Here is a 19,827-nt window from a genome sequence, read left to right on the forward strand (position 1 = left end):
GCGCATCTTGTACCGAGGTTTGCGCAGCTTCTTACGCTGGATCTTGGTAGGTTTTCCCATCAGAGGCGGGTAACACTAAAGTTCTACAACAAATGGTAATCGGTTGAAAGGTCATACATTATCCGGGAGCCGAATTAGCGTTCGGTTTCCCGTCATTGACACGCCTTCTGTCGAGTATGTGAGACACCGAGCGTTGATCACAAATACGTCCCCCATTGTGCCAAAGAAGTAGATACACCGATATCATGCCGTGTCATCAAGAGGTCATCACAGGCATCGGATTCGTTACGGAGGCTGAGGCTGTCACTGCTGCGCGACTGAACAATTCTACCCACTGGAACAGACTGCGCGCAATACCTATTCTAAGAAGAGACGATGCGGGAAACAAGAGAACTTCATAATTCGTGACACGTCTCGCGAAGCAGCACTGACACAATTGTCCTGCCTATCACAACGCGTAGGTCGGCCTCGGAGTGACAGACGGCATAGGCGAGCCAGGGGGCATATTGATAATGGGCGCCGGCGGTACTGAAATGAACACCACCATCACTGCCGAGAATCTGAAAGACTTGTTAGCATCCTTAAATTAGAGAGTTCGATTGAATGCTTACGCGGCGGTTGCAGCGAAGATCTCGGTTCTCGAGCTGGTTCCTTGGGTGAGGAAGATCAAGGCCAAGGCAAAGAAGATGGCGAAGCCGGCCAAGCAAATGAGCAGGTTCCTAAGGCCGTGGAGCTGTGACAGAATGGAGATGGCGATGACTGGGAGTAAGCATGCGATGACGGTCGAGATCGTAGATGTGACTCTCAAAGCAGTCTTATCTCCCCAACTTTCCAACGTATCCTCCTTCTTCACCTTGTCAACTCCAAGATCAATGGTTGGTTGCATGTTCCCCGTGTCGCGTCTTTCCTTCTTGCGTTTCTTCTTCTCCCGCCATCGCCCAAAGCAACCGGGAGTCGCTTCTGCCGTGTTCTCGATATCCAATCGCTGTTGCATTTTCTTTTCTCGTTGTTCTTTCCGGTATTCGCAAAAGTTTTTGTAGAAGCGGACGAGATCGCAGACAACCCAGCGAGTGAGGCCATCAATCTTTCCCTGAGGTTCAGTAGCTACTAGGTCAAGATCGTCCGTGGGTGGAGGTCGTGCCCAGACCAATCCTAATACTACTCTTCCGAATTGTCTCCAAAGGCTACCAAGCTCTGCGTCTGGATCCTTCCTCATATCACCCCAGGTGTTATTCAGCCCATCACGACCACGAATTGTGTTATCCCCACATCTTTTATCCCCTAGCCACTTTCGGAGTGCTCGCATGTTGTCTGGTTCGGGGCCGGGTAAGGCGCATATCTCAGTGTATAGCTTTAATGCCTTGTCTACACATGTTCAGCATGTTTTAGTGAGCAATGGGCGCCAGGAATTGGGCTTACTGTATTCTTTCAATACCTTCCTCATCTCCACCACGGTCTCGAACTGCACCGATTTTGACTCCACCAGCAGGTCCGCGCGCTGGTCCCACCAATTCCCTTTCCCAGCATCCTCGTATTCCAGATTATGGAGCTTCTTCCGATAGCCTCTTAGTTCAGCCTGGTAATACAGGAGACTCTTAGTGTTCAGATCCCTGAATCGAGAGAAGGCCGCAAAGTCGGGAGTCTTGGCCATCAGCAGAGCCAGCTGGGGCCACCCTTGGATAGGGTCATCCGGTAACTCGCCCGGAGGAAACCGGAAGCGGGTTGCGTGCTCGTCAAATTCATCGCTAGACGATGAGTCGTCCGAGCTATCATCCTCATTTGAGGCTATCGCGCATCCGGGAATCCTTGGTGTGGTCTGGGTGGAGTTTGAATTTACCACCGTGGCTGAGGCTGAAAGATTGGAAACACCGCTCGAGGTCGAACGTCGTGCGCCTGTCGCCGTCATTCCTACAATCGGTATATTGCAGAAAGGGCTGGGGAGCAAGATGAGACGATCAGGACACCAGCACGACCTCGCAATGCTTATATTTCAACATTTCGTCTACTGCGGGCTGTGTTCACGCCACGCATATTCGAGAGCCCGATCGTGGCTCCGCTCCGGTCCCTCCAGCTGTCGGTGGCGGCAGAAAAGATCATCTGCATATCGCGACCAACCTCATTCGGTGGATCCAGCATGCCTTTCCTTGCAGGGCAACCAAGGACTGATCTGTCCATCTGCCGTGCGTCCAGTGGGTGCACTCGAATTCGTTGATTCGCTTTTGGGGCTGTCGAAGATGCAGGTAGGGCGGGGATGGTTGCCTCACACCGCCATCTTCCTGGATGTCTTTCAACACGCGACCGGAACCATATCGAGCGAATTTAAGCCTTAAGCCTTGATGCTTCCGCTGCCAGCGCTCGAGAGATTCATTTGGTACGCTTCCTCTTTTCCTTTCGTTCTGGCCTTCCTCTTTTCCTTTGGTTCCCCCCTTCTATGCTCGGCAGCTCTCCCCGTCCTACCAAGCGCGGCGGCCTGTACGACGTACAACCCCAATGGGCTGATCAGCCCAGGTATACCCTCCGCACACCCTTTATCAGATGGAGAGGAAGCTCTCGGGGCACCCTCGAGTTGGGCGGCACTCGAAAACTTGCGCGCGATCATGAGGCTGAAGTCGCACTGCCGAAGACTGGACGGTGCCTCCCTAAGCTTCTGGCACTTCTGTAAGCAGATCCACAGCGCACCCTGACAAGGCTACTCACATTTCTCAGTCAACGTGTCGTCGCGGCTCGTCGGACGCAGGCCTCGAGAGCAGTCGACTGGGGCTGTTGCCTGATTGCGCGAATTTCCGGTGACCGCAGCATAGGAAAAAGCAATCGTGCTCAGCAGATCGGCGTGACCGGTCAGGCTGAGCGATTGCGCCCCCTTTTGCCGAGGTGCGTCTCCGAAGCGAGCTGACCTGCATGAGCTGAACCTTAGGCGGGGGACTCCATGGATGCGAACGCCACGTGCAATCCTGTGGCCTGCGAGGGTCTCCATTTCTCCTGACGACATTTGACGCGGGCATTCAGTGCTCCCATGCGCTGCTCTTGCTCTTGCTCCCTGGTTCATCGCTTGACCTAGTCCTATTTCGCTACGACCCTGGGTGGAGGACGATGTTACGAATCTGGTGGGGGCGGAGAGAATGGGTGGCGCTGGCGAAATCAGGCCTTACGGGGTCCGAAGCGGGAAGAAGGTCGAGGAGGCAAAGATGGCTTTTATGATGGGGATGAGCTGGAGGGGATGAGCGCCATCTTATGCTTTGGCTGGTCATCGCCTTACGGGCCCACACCACCTGGAAACCCTTTCTAGGATCAATCCGGGTCCCAGGAAACTCAGCCGCCGTCCGAACGCTCAGACAACCAATCCCGAGACGCAGCCGCCATTGGGGTGTAAACGGCAGCGCCTGCCATCCAATGCCTGAAAAGGCTCCACACGTTCGCATGACCGACAAAGCCGACATGAAGGACCTGGTCGGAGTCGGCGGTGTATTATCAGGAGGCTCTGCTTTGGGGGCCAGTAGATTTGGGAAGGTGCCTTGGCTGAAGTGTTCGCATAAAGCGCCTAGTCGTTCCACCTAGCCTTCCTGAAGAACAAACTATCATACACCTCTTTCGTCATTTCCCTCGCAAATTACCGAAGATATCGCCTCCCGCAGCGTTTCAAGAGTGAGCATGGCCGAGTTTCGCGGTAAGATATCAAGGGTCCTTTGGAACGAATGTGAAGTTAATGCTCCACTAGGAAGAAGCGAACAGCCTCAACAGAGCAAGGACAATCAGCACCTATCTGTCTCAGGTGGTGGTGCACACAGCGGCAACAGGAATTCTCGCTCTGTCTCTCTCGCATCTACTCGCACTGCTGTCGAGGAGAATCCCGATGTCGGAGGCAAACGATCGGGACCCAAAAGGCGCCAAACTCAAGTGGCAGTAGTCCATCTGACGTGGCGCGATTGCCTAAAGGGCCTGCTTCTTGGTCCGAAGTGGTTGAAGCAGAAGTTAGCGGCCGATGTTGAATTGGCCGAGCTAGAGGATGCAGGTCCAGGCGTAAGCTCCCCCGGAATGCAGCCTGGAATATCAACGCTGACCAAATAGGCGTTTGACAACAAGGACTGTCCCTTCATCGTCACGGTCACTGCGTTCCCTTGCCGAGATTCTGGCGCCGAGCGGCAGGAGGGACAGTGTTTGATCGACACAGGCTGTCTCCAAGGAAATATCATCTCGGCGAAATTTGCGCGTAGCTTAGGCTTTTCGGAATTCCAGCCATTGAAGGGCCGGGAGCTGAACGGCGGAAAGGTGGCAACGGGCCAGATCCACACCGTGTCCGGAGCGATCCATGTATCCTGGCTGCACAGCACCAGCACCAAGGTGTTCCGGGATATGCGATTCCTCGTATCAGAGACCGCGGATGTCGACCTTCTTATTGGGGGACACTCCATTTGGAGGCATGGAATCATACCGCTACCGAACTTTGAGGTGGGCCACACGAACTTCAAAGGAAAGCCAGGTCAGTATCACCTCCTCGCCCCTGTAGATATTGCTTTGGACTAATGCCCTGTTAGATCCGAAGAGAGAGAAGCTCGCCGTAGTGGCAGCCGACTTGAGGACTACCCTCGAGGACCTCAACAAGGATGACGCCGCCTATAAAGGAAAGAAGAAGGATCTCAAGATCGCTGAGCTCAAACTGGCGTTGTACGATGCAGGAGTGTCTTCGCGTACGAAACAGAGTGAAGATGCAGAAACCGGTCTTAAAGACCAGATCAAAGGCCTCGAGAAAAAGCTGAAGGATCGCGGGGTCAGCCCCGACGAGATCAAGAATATCAAGAACGGGATCGTTGAGGAGACCAATGAGCAGGCCAATGGGCAGGCCAATGGTCATAGCAAGGAAGAGACCAAGGAAAAAACGGACGAGACGAAGAAGAAGCAGTGACGTAGCCACGCTAGCTGAGTAGAGGGTCCAAATTGTCCGCACGGGTATCCGCGTGGGTGGAGTTACTGGGTTTCCTATTGCCGGCGCTTCTTTGTCCTGTTGTTGTCCGTTCTTTCGAAGTATTGTCTCTGTCTAACATGTATCTCTCTTGGTTAGGTGGTTAGGTTCACTGGGTTAGACGGACTCGTGCTCTATTCCTGTTAAGGGAGGACTGGGCGCATTGGGCTGGACTGGGTGGGAACACACTCTTTCCTACGGCGATTTATGATACCATTTCATACCGGGTGGTTGTGGAGGACATAATCCATACCTCAGTCGTTGGTCTTTTCATCGATAATGTACCGTTTAAGCTGCTTTGTCCTTAATTTCTAAGTTCCTAATCTTAAACTTCTTTATATTAGCATAATTGCTATAATTATAAAACTCTTTTCTCTCTCTTATATACTCTTACTAGCCGCGCATTCTCTGAATCCGCTCCTAACCTATGATAACATGGCTGGCCAAACGTGAGGACTTTCGAGGCGTCTCCTCTAGCCTAATACCTAGGTAGCGTTGGACGTAAAATAGGCACTTCACCTAAGTCATTGTGGCGCCCGATCGAATGATCGGCTTGCCGGCCTTTTACGAAGTACTGTTGCGTGATTGCACGGCGGCTGTAGAATTGGGAAAAGCAATTATGCTTAGCAGATTGTGCTGAACGATCAGGTTGAGAGATCGCGTCTCGCTTTGCTGACCAGTATCATCGAAGGGGGATTCTCCGACACATTGATAGACCTGTACTGCCGCCTGAGCCTTCGCATCTTTATAAGAGTGGTATAATGATGAGGGTGTCTTATTAGACTGTTGCCCTCTTTTCTGCTAATCTTAGTACTGCGGTTTCATTGCGAATAGCGAATTGATTTGATTGGTTAGTTTTCTCCCTCGTTCTGGGAGTCGGCCGGGGCGCTTCAGCTCCAGCGAATCGCTGCAAACCTGATCTGCAGGTGCTCGTCAGCCGCATCTCAGCCGGTGAAGCAGCCTTCGCTGCCTGATGTTCTTTTCCCCCACACTACTCACTACACCACACCAAAGCCCTCTACACTGAACGATAACACTTCTATACTACCGACTAATGTCGGAGTACCCTGTCCTACGGACACAAAAACTGGTAAAAATTATCTGCGCTTCGGACGCCCTCGATGGAGTCTCTTGCACTGATTGGGGCGGTGTCGAATGCCGCCCAGTTTTACGAATTCGCTCTCCAATTCCTATCACAACTGAAGGAAGTATACGGCTCTCCGAACACGGCGCAGGAAGACATTATAGACCTCTCAAGTGTCACCACCGATCTTGCGCGCTTCTTGGACAAGCTGTCAGCCATCGATCTCAACGAGGCTGAATCCAGACCTACGAACGAGGGAAAAGTGCTGGCCCGTTGCGTCCAAGAATCTATAGAAGTTGCAGAGGAACTTCATAGCACATTGCAGGTATCGCAAGTTCAGAAAAGGGGCCTGAAGGAAGAGGAGATAGTCGCCCTCACCGCCAACCTGGAGAAACTGGAGAATCTGCGGAACAAAGTTCAAGAGGCGATACGAACGTATGGTACCTCTGTCCAAGGCACTGACCTACTGCTAACCTGCGCAGTCGAAGCCAGGAACAGCTCACAGAAGGGATCGATCCCAAAGTCCGTTATGTAAGGAAACGATTACTAGGTTGCGGAGGACAAGCCGTCGTTGATGAGGTGCGAGATACGGTCGACAACAAGGTATATGCTCTCAAGACCTACACGTTCCGGTATGGGGAGCTGGAATATCAAGCAAAGGCAGCAACCTTTCTTCGAGAAGTCAAGATAATGGGCGATCTTTCGAGGGTAGCGACCCCAAGCACACCATTTATCGTACGGCTTGTCCGATGGCATCAGGATAATGCTACGCACCAGTATCATTTAGTCATGGACCCTGTTGCTACAGGAGGCTGTCTCGAAGCACTACTTCAGCGGCAATTCGCCACTGACGCGGAGATCATAAGCCAAAAATTTCTCCGGACGGCATTCACCAATCTCACCGAGGGGCTTGATTTCATCCACCGCCACTCCGTCAGACACAAAGACATCAAGCCAGCCAACATCCTTATCCATGATGGACGGCTCCTGTACGCGGACTTTGGCGTTTCGCTGGAGTTTGATCCATTGCTTTCAGATTCCGGAACGACTGAAAGTACCAGGCCACAATACACCTATGGGTATGCTGCACCTGAACTGATCATGCGCCAACCCAGGAACAAAAAGGCCGACATCTTCTCCCTTGGCTGCGTCCTTTTCGAAGTTCTCGCGGCTCGGGGGAGGTTTCTCTCGCCGCAGCTTGAGAGTGACAGAGAAACCATCTTCGGGGAGAAATTTGTGGGTTATGGTTTTGAGGCTATGACAGGGCGCCTCAAGGGCGAGCTGGACCGATTCGCGAATGATGCTCACCTATCGAGCATATCGAGGTATATACCATTGATACGAGGCCCCCTAGACGCCGAAGCGGAAAGACGACCGGATGCAGAAGAACTCCGCCATGACGCATGGGAAGTGAGCAGCCCTGATGTTGAAGGAAAACTGCCAGCCATCAGGAGACGTCGCACTCACGTAGTAATGGTCAACATTTCGTGGATGGATGCCGTTAAAGGCTTGTTCTTCGGCCCGAAAGGCTTAAAACAAAGACTGGCAGATACCATTAAGGTTGTGGACCTTGGGGATGACGGCGGAATTGTAAGAATTCCTCCAGATGGTAGTTACGATCCAATGCTGACGAGCCAGATGTACGATCATAAGGAATCGCCATTCCTCCTGACAGTCTCCGTGTTCCCATGCCCTGGCTCTGGCATCGAACAACGTCAGCAAGCTATGTGTGTGTTTGATACTGGCTGTTTGCAAGGCAACATAATATCTGCCGAATTTGCACGCCGATTGGGCTTTGCAGAGTTTCAACCGCTGAAGCCAAAGGAGAAAACCGGAGATATCCATGACATATTAGGTGCCGTCCACGTATCCTGGTTCCACAGCGGCGGCACAACAGTCTTCAGGGATATGCGGTTCCTCGTCTCAGAGAGTGCGCAAGTTGATCTTGTAATCGGAACACACACCCTTATAAGACATAATCTCCTCTCGCCGCCGTCTGTCCAGACGGCCTGACGACAGACTTTGAATCAGCAACGACTGTCGAGTGGGTATGTCGTTCACCGGCGCATTTTTGGCTTCCAACTGATGTTCCTACAGACCAAGCGTATAGATACTCCGTTTAGCAGGAAAATCGATCGAAGCGATGGTTTGGTCAATCGAAGAAAAAGGAGAACAAAGGGCGTAATGGGGCGCGAAATGAGAAAGCGAAGACATCGTAAAAGCGTCAAGTTCGAAATCTGTAGGCCGTTGAAGTTCCTAGGTCGGATCTGGATATAGTAGTTAGTCCTCCCAACACTCCATCTCTTTCACTTTGAATACCCTTTAAGCTGCTTCGTCCTCAATCTCCAAGTTCCCAACCCTGAACCTCTTCCCCTTCATATCGGCATAATCGCCATGATCATGATAACTCTTCACCCTCTCCCTCACATACTCCAGCCCCCTTACCGGCCGCGCATTCTCGGAATCCCCACTTATCAACCCCAAGCGCCTCAACAGTGGCGACGGCACAGGCTTAATATCGACATCATTCCGGGGCCTGACAAAGTAAAACAGCCCTAGGCGGTGTATGTGGGCCTGGTCTTTCGGCGGCCGCACAACGCGGTGCGTGGTCGACTTCAAGTATCCCGCAGACCAGAAGTCCAGGGTATCGCCCACATTGCAGATGATGCCGTTGTCGACAGGCGGTACGTATTTCCACTCTCCGGAGGGTGTTTTGAGCTGGAGACCGGCTACGTTCTGGCTCCAGAGGAGTGTGAGAGAACCGAAGTCAGTGTGCGCTCGTGACCATGTGTTTTGCACTTTCGCGTCTTCGGCTTCGCTCCGTGGGCGGTAGATCATGTAGCGTAGGTGGTCTTCGCTTTGGTCTTCGTACGCGTGTTGCTTAGAGAAGTAGTCTTCGGGTAATTCGAGGAGGATGGAGAAGAGTGTGAAGATCTTGGAAGCTAGATCTACGGACCGTCGGGAGAAGGCTTCGATCTCGGCGCGGTATCGTTGGAGAAAGGGGTGGAATGGTTCATGCTCGTTTTGGGGAATGAACTTCGGGATGTTGACAGACTCCACGTTGTCGAGTACGTCAGTGCCCATGGTTTTTTTCTCGTTGGCCTGCCAGAAGCATTAGTATATGGAATTGGGATAAGATGAAGAATAGGCAAATGGCCTACAGCACGATACCCGAAGTAGTTTCCCTGCGCGAAGTCGCATCGGTATTTCGGATCTCCTTTCATGTCAAGAGGGAGGTTGAAGTACGCTTGCCCGATGTCGTACTGGCGCTCTACTTCAGCTTGAGTAAAACCCGTACCGGTGACGCTGAAGAAGCCTGTCTTGTGCACCTGCCCGTATTCTATCAGCAAAATGTCAAAGACAGTGCGACAGGCATATCTACCGCATCTCTTAGTTGCTCGGCCAGTCTTTGCTTCTGATCCGGCTCATCAAATCGAGAGAGGTCAATAACTTCGATCTCTGCCCAGTCGAGCGTTTCGTTGGTTTTACTTGGCCTCTTCCACTTAGGAAGCGGCACGGGTTCGGGAAGTACGACAGAAGGCATGTTTACCAACGCTTCATCAGCTTATTCCTGGGGTCCTCTTCCCAACTGTAGTCGTTCCAACGCCATATATGTCCCAGCGCGCAAATGCATGCGGCCGGATTGCGATGTCATCGCGAAGTGGAGTAGCGAGCACGCAATCCCCCGCCAAGATTCGTGCTGGAAGAAGGGATCAACAACACCACCAAACGTGTATATAAAACATGGCAGGATATAAGCAACCGGTGGTCCGCAACTCTACTAGCCCGAGTTTCCGTCCACGTAGAATTCATTTCGTACATTCGCTAGATCGGCCGCCTGTCGGGCGGTTTGGCGGCGCGTATTCGAGGTAGTATCGTCGTTGAAGATGACTGGAAGGCGACTGCTAAATAAAAGCAGAGTTCCTAAGATCGACTTTTGATGAAAGGGGGTCTCCAAACGCGCATTGAAGATGAAGATGTAGAGGAGTGGTCAGGTTCGCGATTGAGACTCAGAGAAGTTAGCGAGTGTACTGACTCATCATCGGAAGCTAAATCGGAAAGTCGGAACAGGGTAATCTATCATTTCAAAGCCCTGCGCATTGGGACGCACATTCAAAATGATGGTTAATGTCTAGAAGGAAGAGCATCGTACATGTATACCTCCTAATATGTCGGAGATGATGCGCTCACGAAGGCACAAAGTTCGAGGGAGGCGAGTTCTGTGTTCCGGTTCTGCGCTATTTGATTGGACGATGACGTGGGAGTGATGCTTAGCGTGGTTGGCATCGCAGGGCTGAAACGCGCAGCTCTCCATTAGCCCCACCAACATTCACGCATCCACAAAGCGTCTCTCGTTCCTTCATCGCTGTCTCCTACCTTCAAAGTCTGCATCACACTGTAAAAAGCGCACTGGAGACTGCTGAGAGCAGTCCGCCTCTCCCTTCTGGCGCATCCCAGCCGAGTGCTCGAAGCGCACACCCCTTCACTGGTCACTCAGCTCTGTACTGTTCATAGCAATCTTGAAAATCTAGCGTCTATCGACCGAAGAAGGGATACAAGAATGCAGGCCAGGTCTACAGCTTCGCACGCTCGCCGCTCAACCCCGCTGCTACATCGGCATATCGCTCATAGCAGTCCTTCTCGGAATCGAAGTTCAGCAACCATGCTTCTCTTGTCAAATGGATAGCCTCCGGCGTCTTCCAGATCTCGTCCCAATTCGCCTTGTGCCACTTCTCCCTCGTCTTGACGCCCGTTGCTTGCGCCTGGTGAACTCTCTCATATCGGATTTTCTCGTGCGCCTTAACCGCCAAAGGAATATTCTTCTTGCCCGCCAGCTCCAGGCACGATGCCAAGACTACACCATCCTCGATGGACTGACTTGCACCTTGGATGGACGTTGGAAGGAAAGGATGCGCTGCGTCACCGATCAAGACGATCCGATGCTTCGGCGATATGAAAGTCGGCAACGGATCTCGGAAGACGAGCTTGTGGTCAATGAGCCGAGCGTCCTTAGGTGTTGCTCTGACAATCTCCTGGACGACAGGTGCCCAGCCCTCCACGTACTTCAAGCAGTCTTCTATCTTCCCCGGGAACTGCCAACTCTCCTCGATGTTTCCGTCATCCACGTGGGTGAAGACCCAGTTGAACTCTTTCCCGTCTTTCAACGACGAAGCTAGGAAATGCAGGTCCGGACCAATCCAGCCAGAGTGAGTATCGCCATTCATGACGAGATGTTTGATCTTCTCGTTGTCCTTGATCGCATCTCCGTTGAACCAGCATCGATACACAGCATAACCGGATGATTTCGGCTTGTCATCGAAACCTAACACAATCTTGCGCCCCCGCGACCGAACGCCCTCTCCTGCGATAACAATATCCGCAACCATTCGCTCTCCGTTCACAACCACCCCGGCCTTGTCTTCGTCCTCAAAATAATCCGTCACTCTTTGTCCAAGCCTCATGTCGATGCCGCGGTCCTTCGCATGCTGATAGATGATGCTATACAGCTCTCCACGATGCCCGTTGATCCGAGGTCCCCAGCTCTTCTCTCCTTCGAAACTTTGCCTAGTTACGAACTGGCCTTTCCAATGGTACAGGTCTAGCCACGTTGTCTTCCGAGCGACCTTGTACATCGCCTCAATAACGCCGGGCCATCGCTCAAACAACCGCGCTCCATTGGGATCGAAGCTGATGATGTCGCCAAATCGCGTTATTTCCTCGATGTTCTCGGCTTTCTCCAGAAGCGTGACCTTGTGGCCTTTGCGATCGCATTCGATGGCTGCTGACACTCCCGCGAAGCCCGCACCTACAATGATGACGTTGATGCCTGAGGGTGGACGCCGAGGGAATTCAGCCATGATGGTGGATCCGGCTTGGGTTCTTTGGGCTCTTCTTGGGGTGGAGAAGAGGTTTTTAGTGTCTCGATGGTCAGCGGTTGTGGCGCGGATAGACAGCTGGCGTTCACTCATGGTGGGGTCGGCTAATATACGAGATCCTCTCGGGCGGGCCCCACATCCTCCTTTTCAACCTCTCGAAAGCCACGAAGAAAGTCAGGCCATGGATCAACCGGCAGAAAGGCTTAGTCGTGCGCGATTATCTTCTCGTGTTCATCTTGTCAACATTCTTGAGATCGGATCTCACCAAGCTTTCACTATCACGTGGGGAACTACGGGCGTGACGCCTTTCCATACATACCCGCGCCGGTGTTGGTACTTTGCGCTGCACGCCTAGAAGCGAACACCGCTGCGCGAATGCCCTGCTTCAGCGTCGAGGGCCTTCATCGTACTAGTCCCCAACAGGAAACAAGGGTGAATAGCGCCCGTAGTCGCTGGCGCTTTTGTAAGGTGGTCCGGGGCGCATACACTCAGCTATGGCATTTTCGCTTGACTATCTAACCTCCAGATGTAGCGATCACGCGCAGTACTTCCGCCGATTCCAGCATTTACTCGACGGTTGGCTGGGTTTCGCTAGCACTCCCGGCAAAGCCCGAGTTTCGAACGAAGCTTAGCGCCTTGGCGGCGCACGGTTACTTCTCGGAATATGAGTGTGCCTTCTCCTTTCGACAGGATGACTGTCTCACGATATCACGACTGCATATTTTAACGCCTTGCCGCCAGCAACTGAATAGCGAGTATACGACGAGGGAACTATTCATTGCAAGCATCAAACGTGCGCAGAGTCATTCTCTAGCCGCGGATACCCAAAAATCCTCGCGCGATATGGGCGGGCGCCTCCTACCAGCAAACGCAAGGAATCTCCTCAACCTCGAAGAACGGCTACTGGATGATGGGCATGGATTTCTCCTCAGCCTCCTTCCTCGCCACCTTTTCATCAATCACAACGGGAATATCATTCTTAATCCAGAGCACTACCCTAGGGTCGAGCGGGGAGTGGGCAACGACCAGCAGCCGAGGTGCTTCGATATCGACGAGCAGATCGATCAAGGAACATATCCCGTCTTTGCATTCTTTTCAGGACCAGACAACCAGAACCACATCGGTGACAGACTCCATCTTACGGTCCTTACGCAGCGAGAGGTCCCGGGAGCATTCAAGACACGCGGAGGAGTCTCGCTATTGACGATGCATGACCGCCTGGACGAGCTTAACGAAGTGCCTCCGTTGTCGTGGCACGAGCCCTCGGAAGGATGGCGCGGCTCGAAGGACTGGGTTTGCCAGACAACTGCCCTGATCAAGTACTTCCTTCTCGTCTGGGCGTATGACGCGGGATATGAGAGTTCCCAACTGCCACTTCCGAAATATGATAGCTTGCGACAAGCATTCGAGATGCTGGAGCAGACAAGGTACTTCGAAAACGCAAGGGCTAGAGACGAGCGCCCGATCGTGACGTCCGCTCTTGGTGTTTCTCAATATGTTGGAAATAGCCAGGCCCAAGAACTCTTATTGAACGCTACGACGGGCCCTTACGATACGGATGCCACGACGGTTCATTATGACCACAATATCACACCAACCGACGCTGATGTTAATGGGGTCGAGGCATATTTTTACGACAGAACTCCCGAAGCAGATCCGCTGGTGTTGAAAGACAACTCACACGAACGCCGCGATCCGGCACTTCCGACGCCAGCAAGTTCACGCACTGGCACTCACTGTGGCTCTCCATTCGGCAATTCCTTTTCCGGAATTCCTCAGGACGAGGTTCATGCCTCGTCTGAGACTGAGACCAGGGGCACACAATCCACCTCCGCGCCTAGCGCCAGTGCTGGATTGACACAGGCGACTCCGCCTTCTGCCGTACCGCTCCTAGACCCAGCGTCGTCTCAAAGCTCTGACGGTCTTCAAGAACACCAAGACGGTTCTCAGACTGAAGAAGCCGACAGTCTTACACTACTCCGAGAAAAAGTCGGCTCTGACCTGCTTTCAGCCCTCCCTCACTTGAGTTCCATGATGTTCAAGCGCCTCTCCGGCCCCGACCAAACTAGGATCCTACCTCTTCGTCTCCTCATTGGAACATTCACTAAAAGCGTACCACAAGCTCACCTCCGTGGCCAAGACGCCTGGGCCTGGTTCAGAGTCCACGACAAGGAAGGCCGGGCGGCTCCGCGTATGCACTTGAGTGTCTTTAATCCCCATACCGACGAGTCGATCGAAGTGAGTGTACGGCAAGTTCTTCCGCACCTGAATCTCGGAGCTGCGTTCGCTGGTATCCACGTCGGAGGTATGACCCTCAGAGAGCACCAAACGAAATCTATCGTTAAGTACTACTTCATTCTTGCGGCCGACGCGGGGTTGCATGGGTTTACACAGCATCGCATGCCTATCAATGAGTCATTCGTCGAGAACATGACCGCTATATGCAAACGAATGCAGGATCCGAAAGCGAGGACGATCGCTGCACAGCGGCATAGAGAAGGCCGAACGCATTCAGACTTCGATGCCGACGATGAAGCGCCGCATACACAAATCGAGGCTAGAGCGCCTTCCGCCCGTTATCTAAGGAATCGGCCGGCACGACCAGCCGCAGTGACACCTGATTCGGACATGTGTTCCGATTCTACCAACGCAGTCCGGAAACTTCCACCACGTCGACTCGCAATCGGCTCCATAGGTGCCACCGGCAGCAACAGATTCCTAACCTTCGACGCTGAGCCGCTGTCCTCCGACGGCGAATCCGGCGACGAAATACCGGGCCCCATTCCAGAGCCGATGCGAACGCTTCTTCGGGAGCGCGATTTAGCGGCTGGCGCAGTTAAAGATATTCGGCAATACATCACCGCTTTGAATGACCTACGACGCGCTGCTGAGAGCCGGGTCCGCAAGCTGACTCATCAGCTGGGCCATGGTCGAGATGAAGTGGTCAAACGCGAGCTGGAAGTCGCAGAGGGGCGAGCCCGGGGATATAAGAGCCAGCTCGCGGTAAAAGAACAGGCTCTGAAGGGTTTTAAGCTGCGGAAAGCGGACTTGGACTCGCAGGGGAGGGAGGTTCATAAGAAGTGGGCGAAGCAGTGGAAGTTAGGTGCTAGTTGAATAGATTCTTGAAGCGTGTCGAAAACGGCGATACCCAACCGAAAATGCTGGATCTGGAGGAGATGCTTTCGGTCCACTGGTATGTATTTGATGTGTGACGCAATTGCCTAATTGCGATAGGGAAAGAGCACTCAAAAAGGTGAAGCCTCTGCGTCGACGGGCACACTTATCCTTGACCTCCGCAACGCTCCCCAGGGGCCTCTTATTCTTCCCCATCAACAGGCTATTCGCCGAATCGTTTACTCTACCAGAAGAGCTTCTTCAATCTTTCCAGTCTCGACCTTTCACTCCAAGGCCTGCGAAAATCTGCTCGTAGTCGCCTCGGCAACAACGCACCCAACACATATCAGCGACCGCGTCCACGCCCATAATATCCGCGCTTCCCCGTCGAAATCCGTCGCGCTCTGCTATCTCCCTAATGCAAATCTTTCCGCCCGCGTCGAAATGCCTCCCACACGACCTCACCCTTTCCCGACCGTACCGAGCAAGCCGAAGCGCACACACATCGACGCCACGAGAACACGAGCGGCCTACTCTACGGTCTGACTTGGCAGTCTCCTAGTCCGAGCCGAACCCCAAGTCGATCGAAACGCGCGAGCTAGTCATACTCGGATACACAAGCGCCAACGAAGTCATGGCTAGCGCTACACAAAACCAACAAGCCGTGGAGACACCAGCCTCGATAGAGAACCAGAAGCGGTGGCGCGATCTAAACGCACGGTTGCACCGGGATGGCTACGCCGACATCCTGTCTTCGCTCCCATCCCATAGAGAGCTGAGGATCGGTTTGCATCCTGTCTTGAAGCTTCCAATTTTCCACTTCGGCACGCTCGGCAGTCGACGCGTCTACGTCGTTTCCAGCTATGGCACCATCACCCACCTTAGCACGGGCGACACAGCGGGGCAGGTGTATCTCCCGGTGGAAGGCGATCCGTTTTCGATTGAGATCAGGCCGCCGTTCTCGTCGCTTAAAGATCATGGTATGGGCGCGTCGTTGCTGAAGGAAGAGCTTCTGGCCATGGTGCGGTATTATTTCTTGTCATGGGCGCCTGTGTCTGCGATGCGGAACGCGCTTGGAGTCATGCAAACTCCGGATTACTCTTTCCTGCTCAATGCGTTGAACATACTTGCGGAGGCTCAGCGTTTGCCCATACCGCCCTCGAAGGAGGATCAACTCACGAAAAGCAATATCTGTACTGAGAGGGATGATGTACCCAGCTGTATACCACCTAATGATCCTACAAGCGACCGCGTCCGGGGGCTGAGCAACGCCAATGCGCTAGCGCATATTCGAGATGTACATCATGATACGACTACGAAGAAAACTAATGATACGGCGACAGAGCAGAGTTCTACAGCATCGTCTATCGTAAAAGCCATAGAAGTATCTTCCCCGGGACCAGTTGAGGCCATTAACGGCGACTTTCAGAAGCTCGCCGAGCCAAAGCACCCGCCGAGCGCTACCAAGAAGCAAGAAGTTATCGTTCACGATAAGAGACCCGAAGCACCCGAGGAGCGCAATGCGAACGACGCAACAGAGACCGTCCTGCCAGACCCAGGTCCGCCCGAAACAGCGACCAAGGAATCGTCTAGCGAAAATGCTGGTTCCGCATCTACAGGAGCTAAGATAGGTGTCAATGAGGGCACCAAGACGATTCCAGGCCGGCAACAAGGCGATAGCGCTGTTAGTAGCGAAATTACTACCAAAATCTCACTCCCTAAGACAGACACCGCGCTCCAAACTCTCCGCTCGCAGATCGGCATGGACCGACTATCCGTCCTCCCCGACTTATCCACCCTCAAATTCGACGAAGTCCGAGACCTCCCCGACTACCTCCCATTAATCCTCCGCATAGGAACTCTCCACGACGCCCCCGAAACCATAGAAGTTTGGGCTTTCCTTAAACCGGGCGAAGGCGGCTCATCCATCGAGTTCACCGCTTACGACGAACAGCAGCGAGAAGTCGACTGGTTCGAGCTCCCCGACCTGGCGGTGTGGTCATACTTCTTGGCCGCTATTATGCTGGAGCAACCATTCGCCAGCATGCAAGATGAAGAGCAGTTCACGGCCCTTGTGAAGTATTACTTTTTGCTCGCTGCGGAGAAAAGACTTTTTGGTTTTGGGGACGCGGGTCATAAGATTGGTGTCGATTGGACGCTTCGAGACGGTTTGATTGATGCTTGTGAGAGTGTAGGTGGGGAGTCCGAGATCAAGAAGATGAAGAAGTCGCGGGTTCATACGAGAGGGATAGCGAAGGTTGTCAAGATCTCCACAAAGCGAAGTTACGATAAAGTTCCCACAAAGCGAAGTCACGATAAAATTCCGCCCAGTTCTGGATCTGACGGCGAGGGCGAGACGCCTTCACGCGCTCCTGATAGGAGACGTCAGACTGCAGGGCACGCGACGAAGAAACCGCGATCATCTGTCTCAGACGGTACAGGTGCCTCTAGCAAACAAGGCTCGGGTATGAATAAGAACCCGCGCTCATCGCTGTCCAAACCTGACGCCGCAACTTCAACGCCTATGAGCTCGGCCGGACGCGGCAAGAATCGATCACCCCAAAAGCAGCGCCAGATAATCAAGCCTATCCCATTGAAAGGCTATTCCGACTCGGATACGGAGACAGACTCGATCCCGCCGAAGGCCCCTCCTCAACCCACCGTCCCCCCAAAAGCTCCAGAACCAGTTCGAGACCTCCTTACTCCCGTACCCGCTGTCCTCTCCAACCCGCCCACCGAGAAGGAGCTCCAAGCGCTAGACCTCCGATCACACCAATTAGATGACCACATCGCCAGCCTCAGTCAGGACATCGCAGTCTATGCCGGCAAGGTGAAGCAAGCTAAGAAGATGATCCTGAAGCAACGGGGACTGGATAAGCAGATGGCAGAGTACTGGGAAGATAGTATTAAGGAGTATGAAGGGAGGATTGAGACGACGAGGGAGCGGGTGATGGTGGCAATGGAGGAGAAGAGAGAGTTGGATGGCAGGATTAGGAAGGTGTTGGAGGAGTGGCCGGGTTTGGCGGATAAGATTGTGCTGAGTAAAGTTTAGGGGAGTTGGTTTGATTGTAAACGGATTGTATAGTCCTTGCAGCGAATAGGAACGCGGGGTAGGTATTTCTGGTGGTTCCTTGTTTCATTATGTTGCGACTTGCTCACACTCGCGTTCGGGCGGAGCTCTTGACCGTTGGCATTGAGTTACTCTATAGCTTAACGTTGGCACCGAGCGCAAATGAGTGACAGACCAGCCTATGCCATATCTTGTGACGAGCCTTACTGACCGTAGGCTACTCACATGGAGTATCAACGGCGTGCCAAGTAGAGGGGATCGTGCAGGTGCATACATCCTCCGCACTAGGCTTATTTGGGTAGTCCATCGTTCCGTCCCCTTCAGATATCGGGCGGCTAACAGCGCCGCAGTTAGACGAAACGCCCTCACTCCCACCCTTCGAGTCGATCCTTCTTGACACGTCCTCGTAACAACATCTTCTACCCACTGTCACCTTCCCCACGGCGCTCCTAAGTCCCGCATCGCAATGGCGCCTTCGAGACTCCTTAAGCTCCACAAGATCATCCAAGTCAGCGACTACACCATAACGACCTGGGTTCTCCTCGGCGCAACCGTGCAATGTCTCCTCACCCTCCTCCTCCCCACTCGCCTCGCCCTCTTCCCTCCAATCTTACTCCTCATCCACCGCATCCTCCGGGGCTACCTCGCCGCCACAGGCTACATCCCCAACCTGCTCTCCGTCGGCGTCAACTACTCGCGCACAACCGTCCAAATCCCCTCCCCTTCCGGCAGCCCCGCCTCCCAGCCCTCCAACGAGTCCCTCGTCGTCATGGTCCTCACATCCACCTTCACCCACCCCAACGGCCGCTTCTCCCCCGGCGGCGCAGACCTCGGCCCCCTCTTCATCGCCATGTGGGCCGACGCCGCTGCAAACCGCGAGACGTACGGCTACCTGGGCAACACGCCCGCCATGGTCGCGGAGCCGTCCTCGCTGTACAGCGGCCCGAGGAATGGAGATGACAGGGGCAAGACGATGCTGTGGCTGAGCTATTGGAAGACGCTAGATGGGCTTAGGGCGTTTGCACATGCGGGGCTGCATCGTAGGGGCTGGGACTGGTGGGAGAGTGGCGGCACGGGGAGGAGGTTCGGGCATATTGGGGTTGCGCATGAGGTTTATGGGGTGCCGGGGGGTGGCTGGGGGTGTGTTGCGCATAATTTTCGCGCGTTTGGGCTTGGTGAGTGAGAGGGTTGGGTTGGGGTTGACTGGGCTGACTGACGGAATGCAGGTAATGCGAAGTTTCCGGTTTGGAGCGAGGGCGCTGAGGGGGGGAAGGGGGCTGTGCAGTGGGTTAGTGGGCTGAGGCCGGCGAGGGGGAAGGAGTGGAAGAGCATGGAGAGTAGAATGGGGAGGGCGGAGGGAAGTGTGGGCTTATAGACGGAGGAGGCGATCCGAGTTTGGTACTTCCGCTATTTGTGCATCTGCGCCACCATGGGTACATGCAACCACGGCTGCGCATAACTGGGAACTTGCCGGCCCGCGCCGCTTCACACGTTCTCGTGACTTGGCCATGCAGCTCCTAAAGGAAGTGGGAGCTTCACGGAGCCCAATACTCAGGATATCTCAAGGGAAGTATTCACAACCTAAAAAAGCCCTGATCAAGTACAGTACCACCAAGCAGAAGAAGCACACGCACAAAATCTCATTCAATCCCCCCATTCAATCCCCACCGCAGCTCCGTGAAGCAAATCCCACTGATTCGAGCTCTCCCACCTTCAATTCTCCACA

At 53.6% G+C, this 19,827-nt stretch overlaps 9 protein-coding genes across 9 annotated transcripts; 5 read left to right on the forward strand and 4 right to left on the reverse strand.

Moving 5' to 3' along the window:
• Window positions 1-448: 448 nt before the first annotated feature.
• On the reverse strand, window positions 449-1,906 carry BU26DRAFT_565532 (uncharacterized protein; the record flags this gene model as incomplete). The annotated part of the gene is made up of 3 exons (XM_033833409.1): window positions 449-560; window positions 612-1,365; window positions 1,420-1,906. 3 exons carry the CDS (start codon window positions 1,904-1,906, stop codon window positions 449-451), a joined length of 1,353 nt encoding a protein of 450 aa, XP_033683122.1.
• Window positions 1,907-2,462: 556 nt separating this feature from the next.
• Window positions 2,463-3,138, reverse strand: BU26DRAFT_327298 (uncharacterized protein). Its single transcript, XM_033822136.1, has 2 exons — window positions 2,698-3,138; window positions 2,463-2,624 (listed from the first exon to the last, which is right to left on the reverse strand). The coding sequence occupies exons 1-2, from the start codon at window positions 3,044-3,046 to the stop codon at window positions 2,596-2,598; spliced, it is 378 nt and encodes a 125-aa protein (XP_033683123.1). The 5' UTR covers window positions 3,047-3,138; the 3' UTR covers window positions 2,463-2,595.
• A 187-nt stretch (window positions 3,139-3,325) lies between these two features.
• On the forward strand, window positions 3,326-5,073 carry BU26DRAFT_327325 (uncharacterized protein). Its single transcript, XM_033822137.1, has 4 exons — window positions 3,326-3,664; window positions 3,716-4,017; window positions 4,066-4,477; window positions 4,533-5,073. The coding sequence occupies exons 1-4, from the start codon at window positions 3,649-3,651 to the stop codon at window positions 4,898-4,900; spliced, it is 1,098 nt and encodes a 365-aa protein (XP_033683124.1). The 5' UTR covers window positions 3,326-3,648; the 3' UTR covers window positions 4,901-5,073.
• Window positions 5,074-5,948: 875 nt separating this feature from the next.
• BU26DRAFT_519858 (kinase-like protein) lies at window positions 5,949-8,375 on the forward strand. The gene is made up of 4 exons (XM_033829166.1): window positions 5,949-6,476; window positions 6,524-7,631; window positions 7,680-8,089; window positions 8,139-8,375. The coding sequence occupies exons 1-3, from the start codon at window positions 6,079-6,081 to the stop codon at window positions 8,052-8,054; spliced, it is 1,881 nt and encodes a 626-aa protein (XP_033683125.1). The 5' UTR covers window positions 5,949-6,078; the 3' UTR covers window positions 8,055-8,089; window positions 8,139-8,375.
• On the reverse strand, window positions 8,209-9,783 carry BU26DRAFT_327355 (2OG-Fe(II) oxygenase superfamily protein). The gene is made up of 3 exons (XM_033822138.1): window positions 9,424-9,783; window positions 9,203-9,370; window positions 8,209-9,143 (listed from the first exon to the last, which is right to left on the reverse strand). Exons 1-3 carry the CDS (start codon window positions 9,583-9,585, stop codon window positions 8,364-8,366), a joined length of 1,110 nt encoding a protein of 369 aa, XP_033683126.1. The 5' UTR covers window positions 9,586-9,783; the 3' UTR covers window positions 8,209-8,363.
• A 556-nt stretch (window positions 9,784-10,339) lies between these two features.
• Window positions 10,340-12,083, reverse strand: BU26DRAFT_519861 (FAD/NAD(P)-binding domain-containing protein). The gene has a single exon (XM_033829167.1). The coding sequence runs from the start codon at window positions 12,008-12,010 to the stop codon at window positions 10,616-10,618; it is 1,395 nt and encodes a 464-aa protein (XP_033683127.1). The 5' UTR covers window positions 12,011-12,083; the 3' UTR covers window positions 10,340-10,615.
• A 677-nt stretch (window positions 12,084-12,760) lies between these two features.
• On the forward strand, window positions 12,761-15,031 carry BU26DRAFT_565537 (uncharacterized protein; the record flags this gene model as incomplete). Its single annotated transcript, XM_033833410.1, has 1 exon — window positions 12,761-15,031. The coding sequence occupies one exon, from the start codon at window positions 12,761-12,763 to the stop codon at window positions 15,029-15,031; it is 2,271 nt and encodes a 756-aa protein (XP_033683128.1).
• A 317-nt stretch (window positions 15,032-15,348) lies between these two features.
• Window positions 15,349-18,410, forward strand: BU26DRAFT_327383 (uncharacterized protein). The gene has a single exon (XM_033822139.1). The coding sequence runs from the start codon at window positions 15,666-15,668 to the stop codon at window positions 18,081-18,083; it is 2,418 nt and encodes an 805-aa protein (XP_033683129.1). The 5' UTR covers window positions 15,349-15,665; the 3' UTR covers window positions 18,084-18,410.
• Window positions 18,411-18,450: 40 nt separating this feature from the next.
• Window positions 18,451-19,801, forward strand: BU26DRAFT_540915 (uncharacterized protein). The gene is made up of 2 exons (XM_033831572.1): window positions 18,451-19,276; window positions 19,328-19,801. The coding sequence occupies exons 1-2, from the start codon at window positions 18,568-18,570 to the stop codon at window positions 19,474-19,476; spliced, it is 858 nt and encodes a 285-aa protein (XP_033683130.1). The 5' UTR covers window positions 18,451-18,567; the 3' UTR covers window positions 19,477-19,801.
• The last annotated feature ends 26 nt before the right edge of the window (window positions 19,802-19,827 follow it).

This window comes from Trematosphaeria pertusa, assembly GCF_010094035.1.
Source record: "Trematosphaeria pertusa strain CBS 122368 unplaced genomic scaffold BU26scaffold_8, whole genome shotgun sequence".
NCBI classification, from domain to species: domain Eukaryota; kingdom Fungi; phylum Ascomycota; class Dothideomycetes; order Pleosporales; family Trematosphaeriaceae; genus Trematosphaeria; species Trematosphaeria pertusa.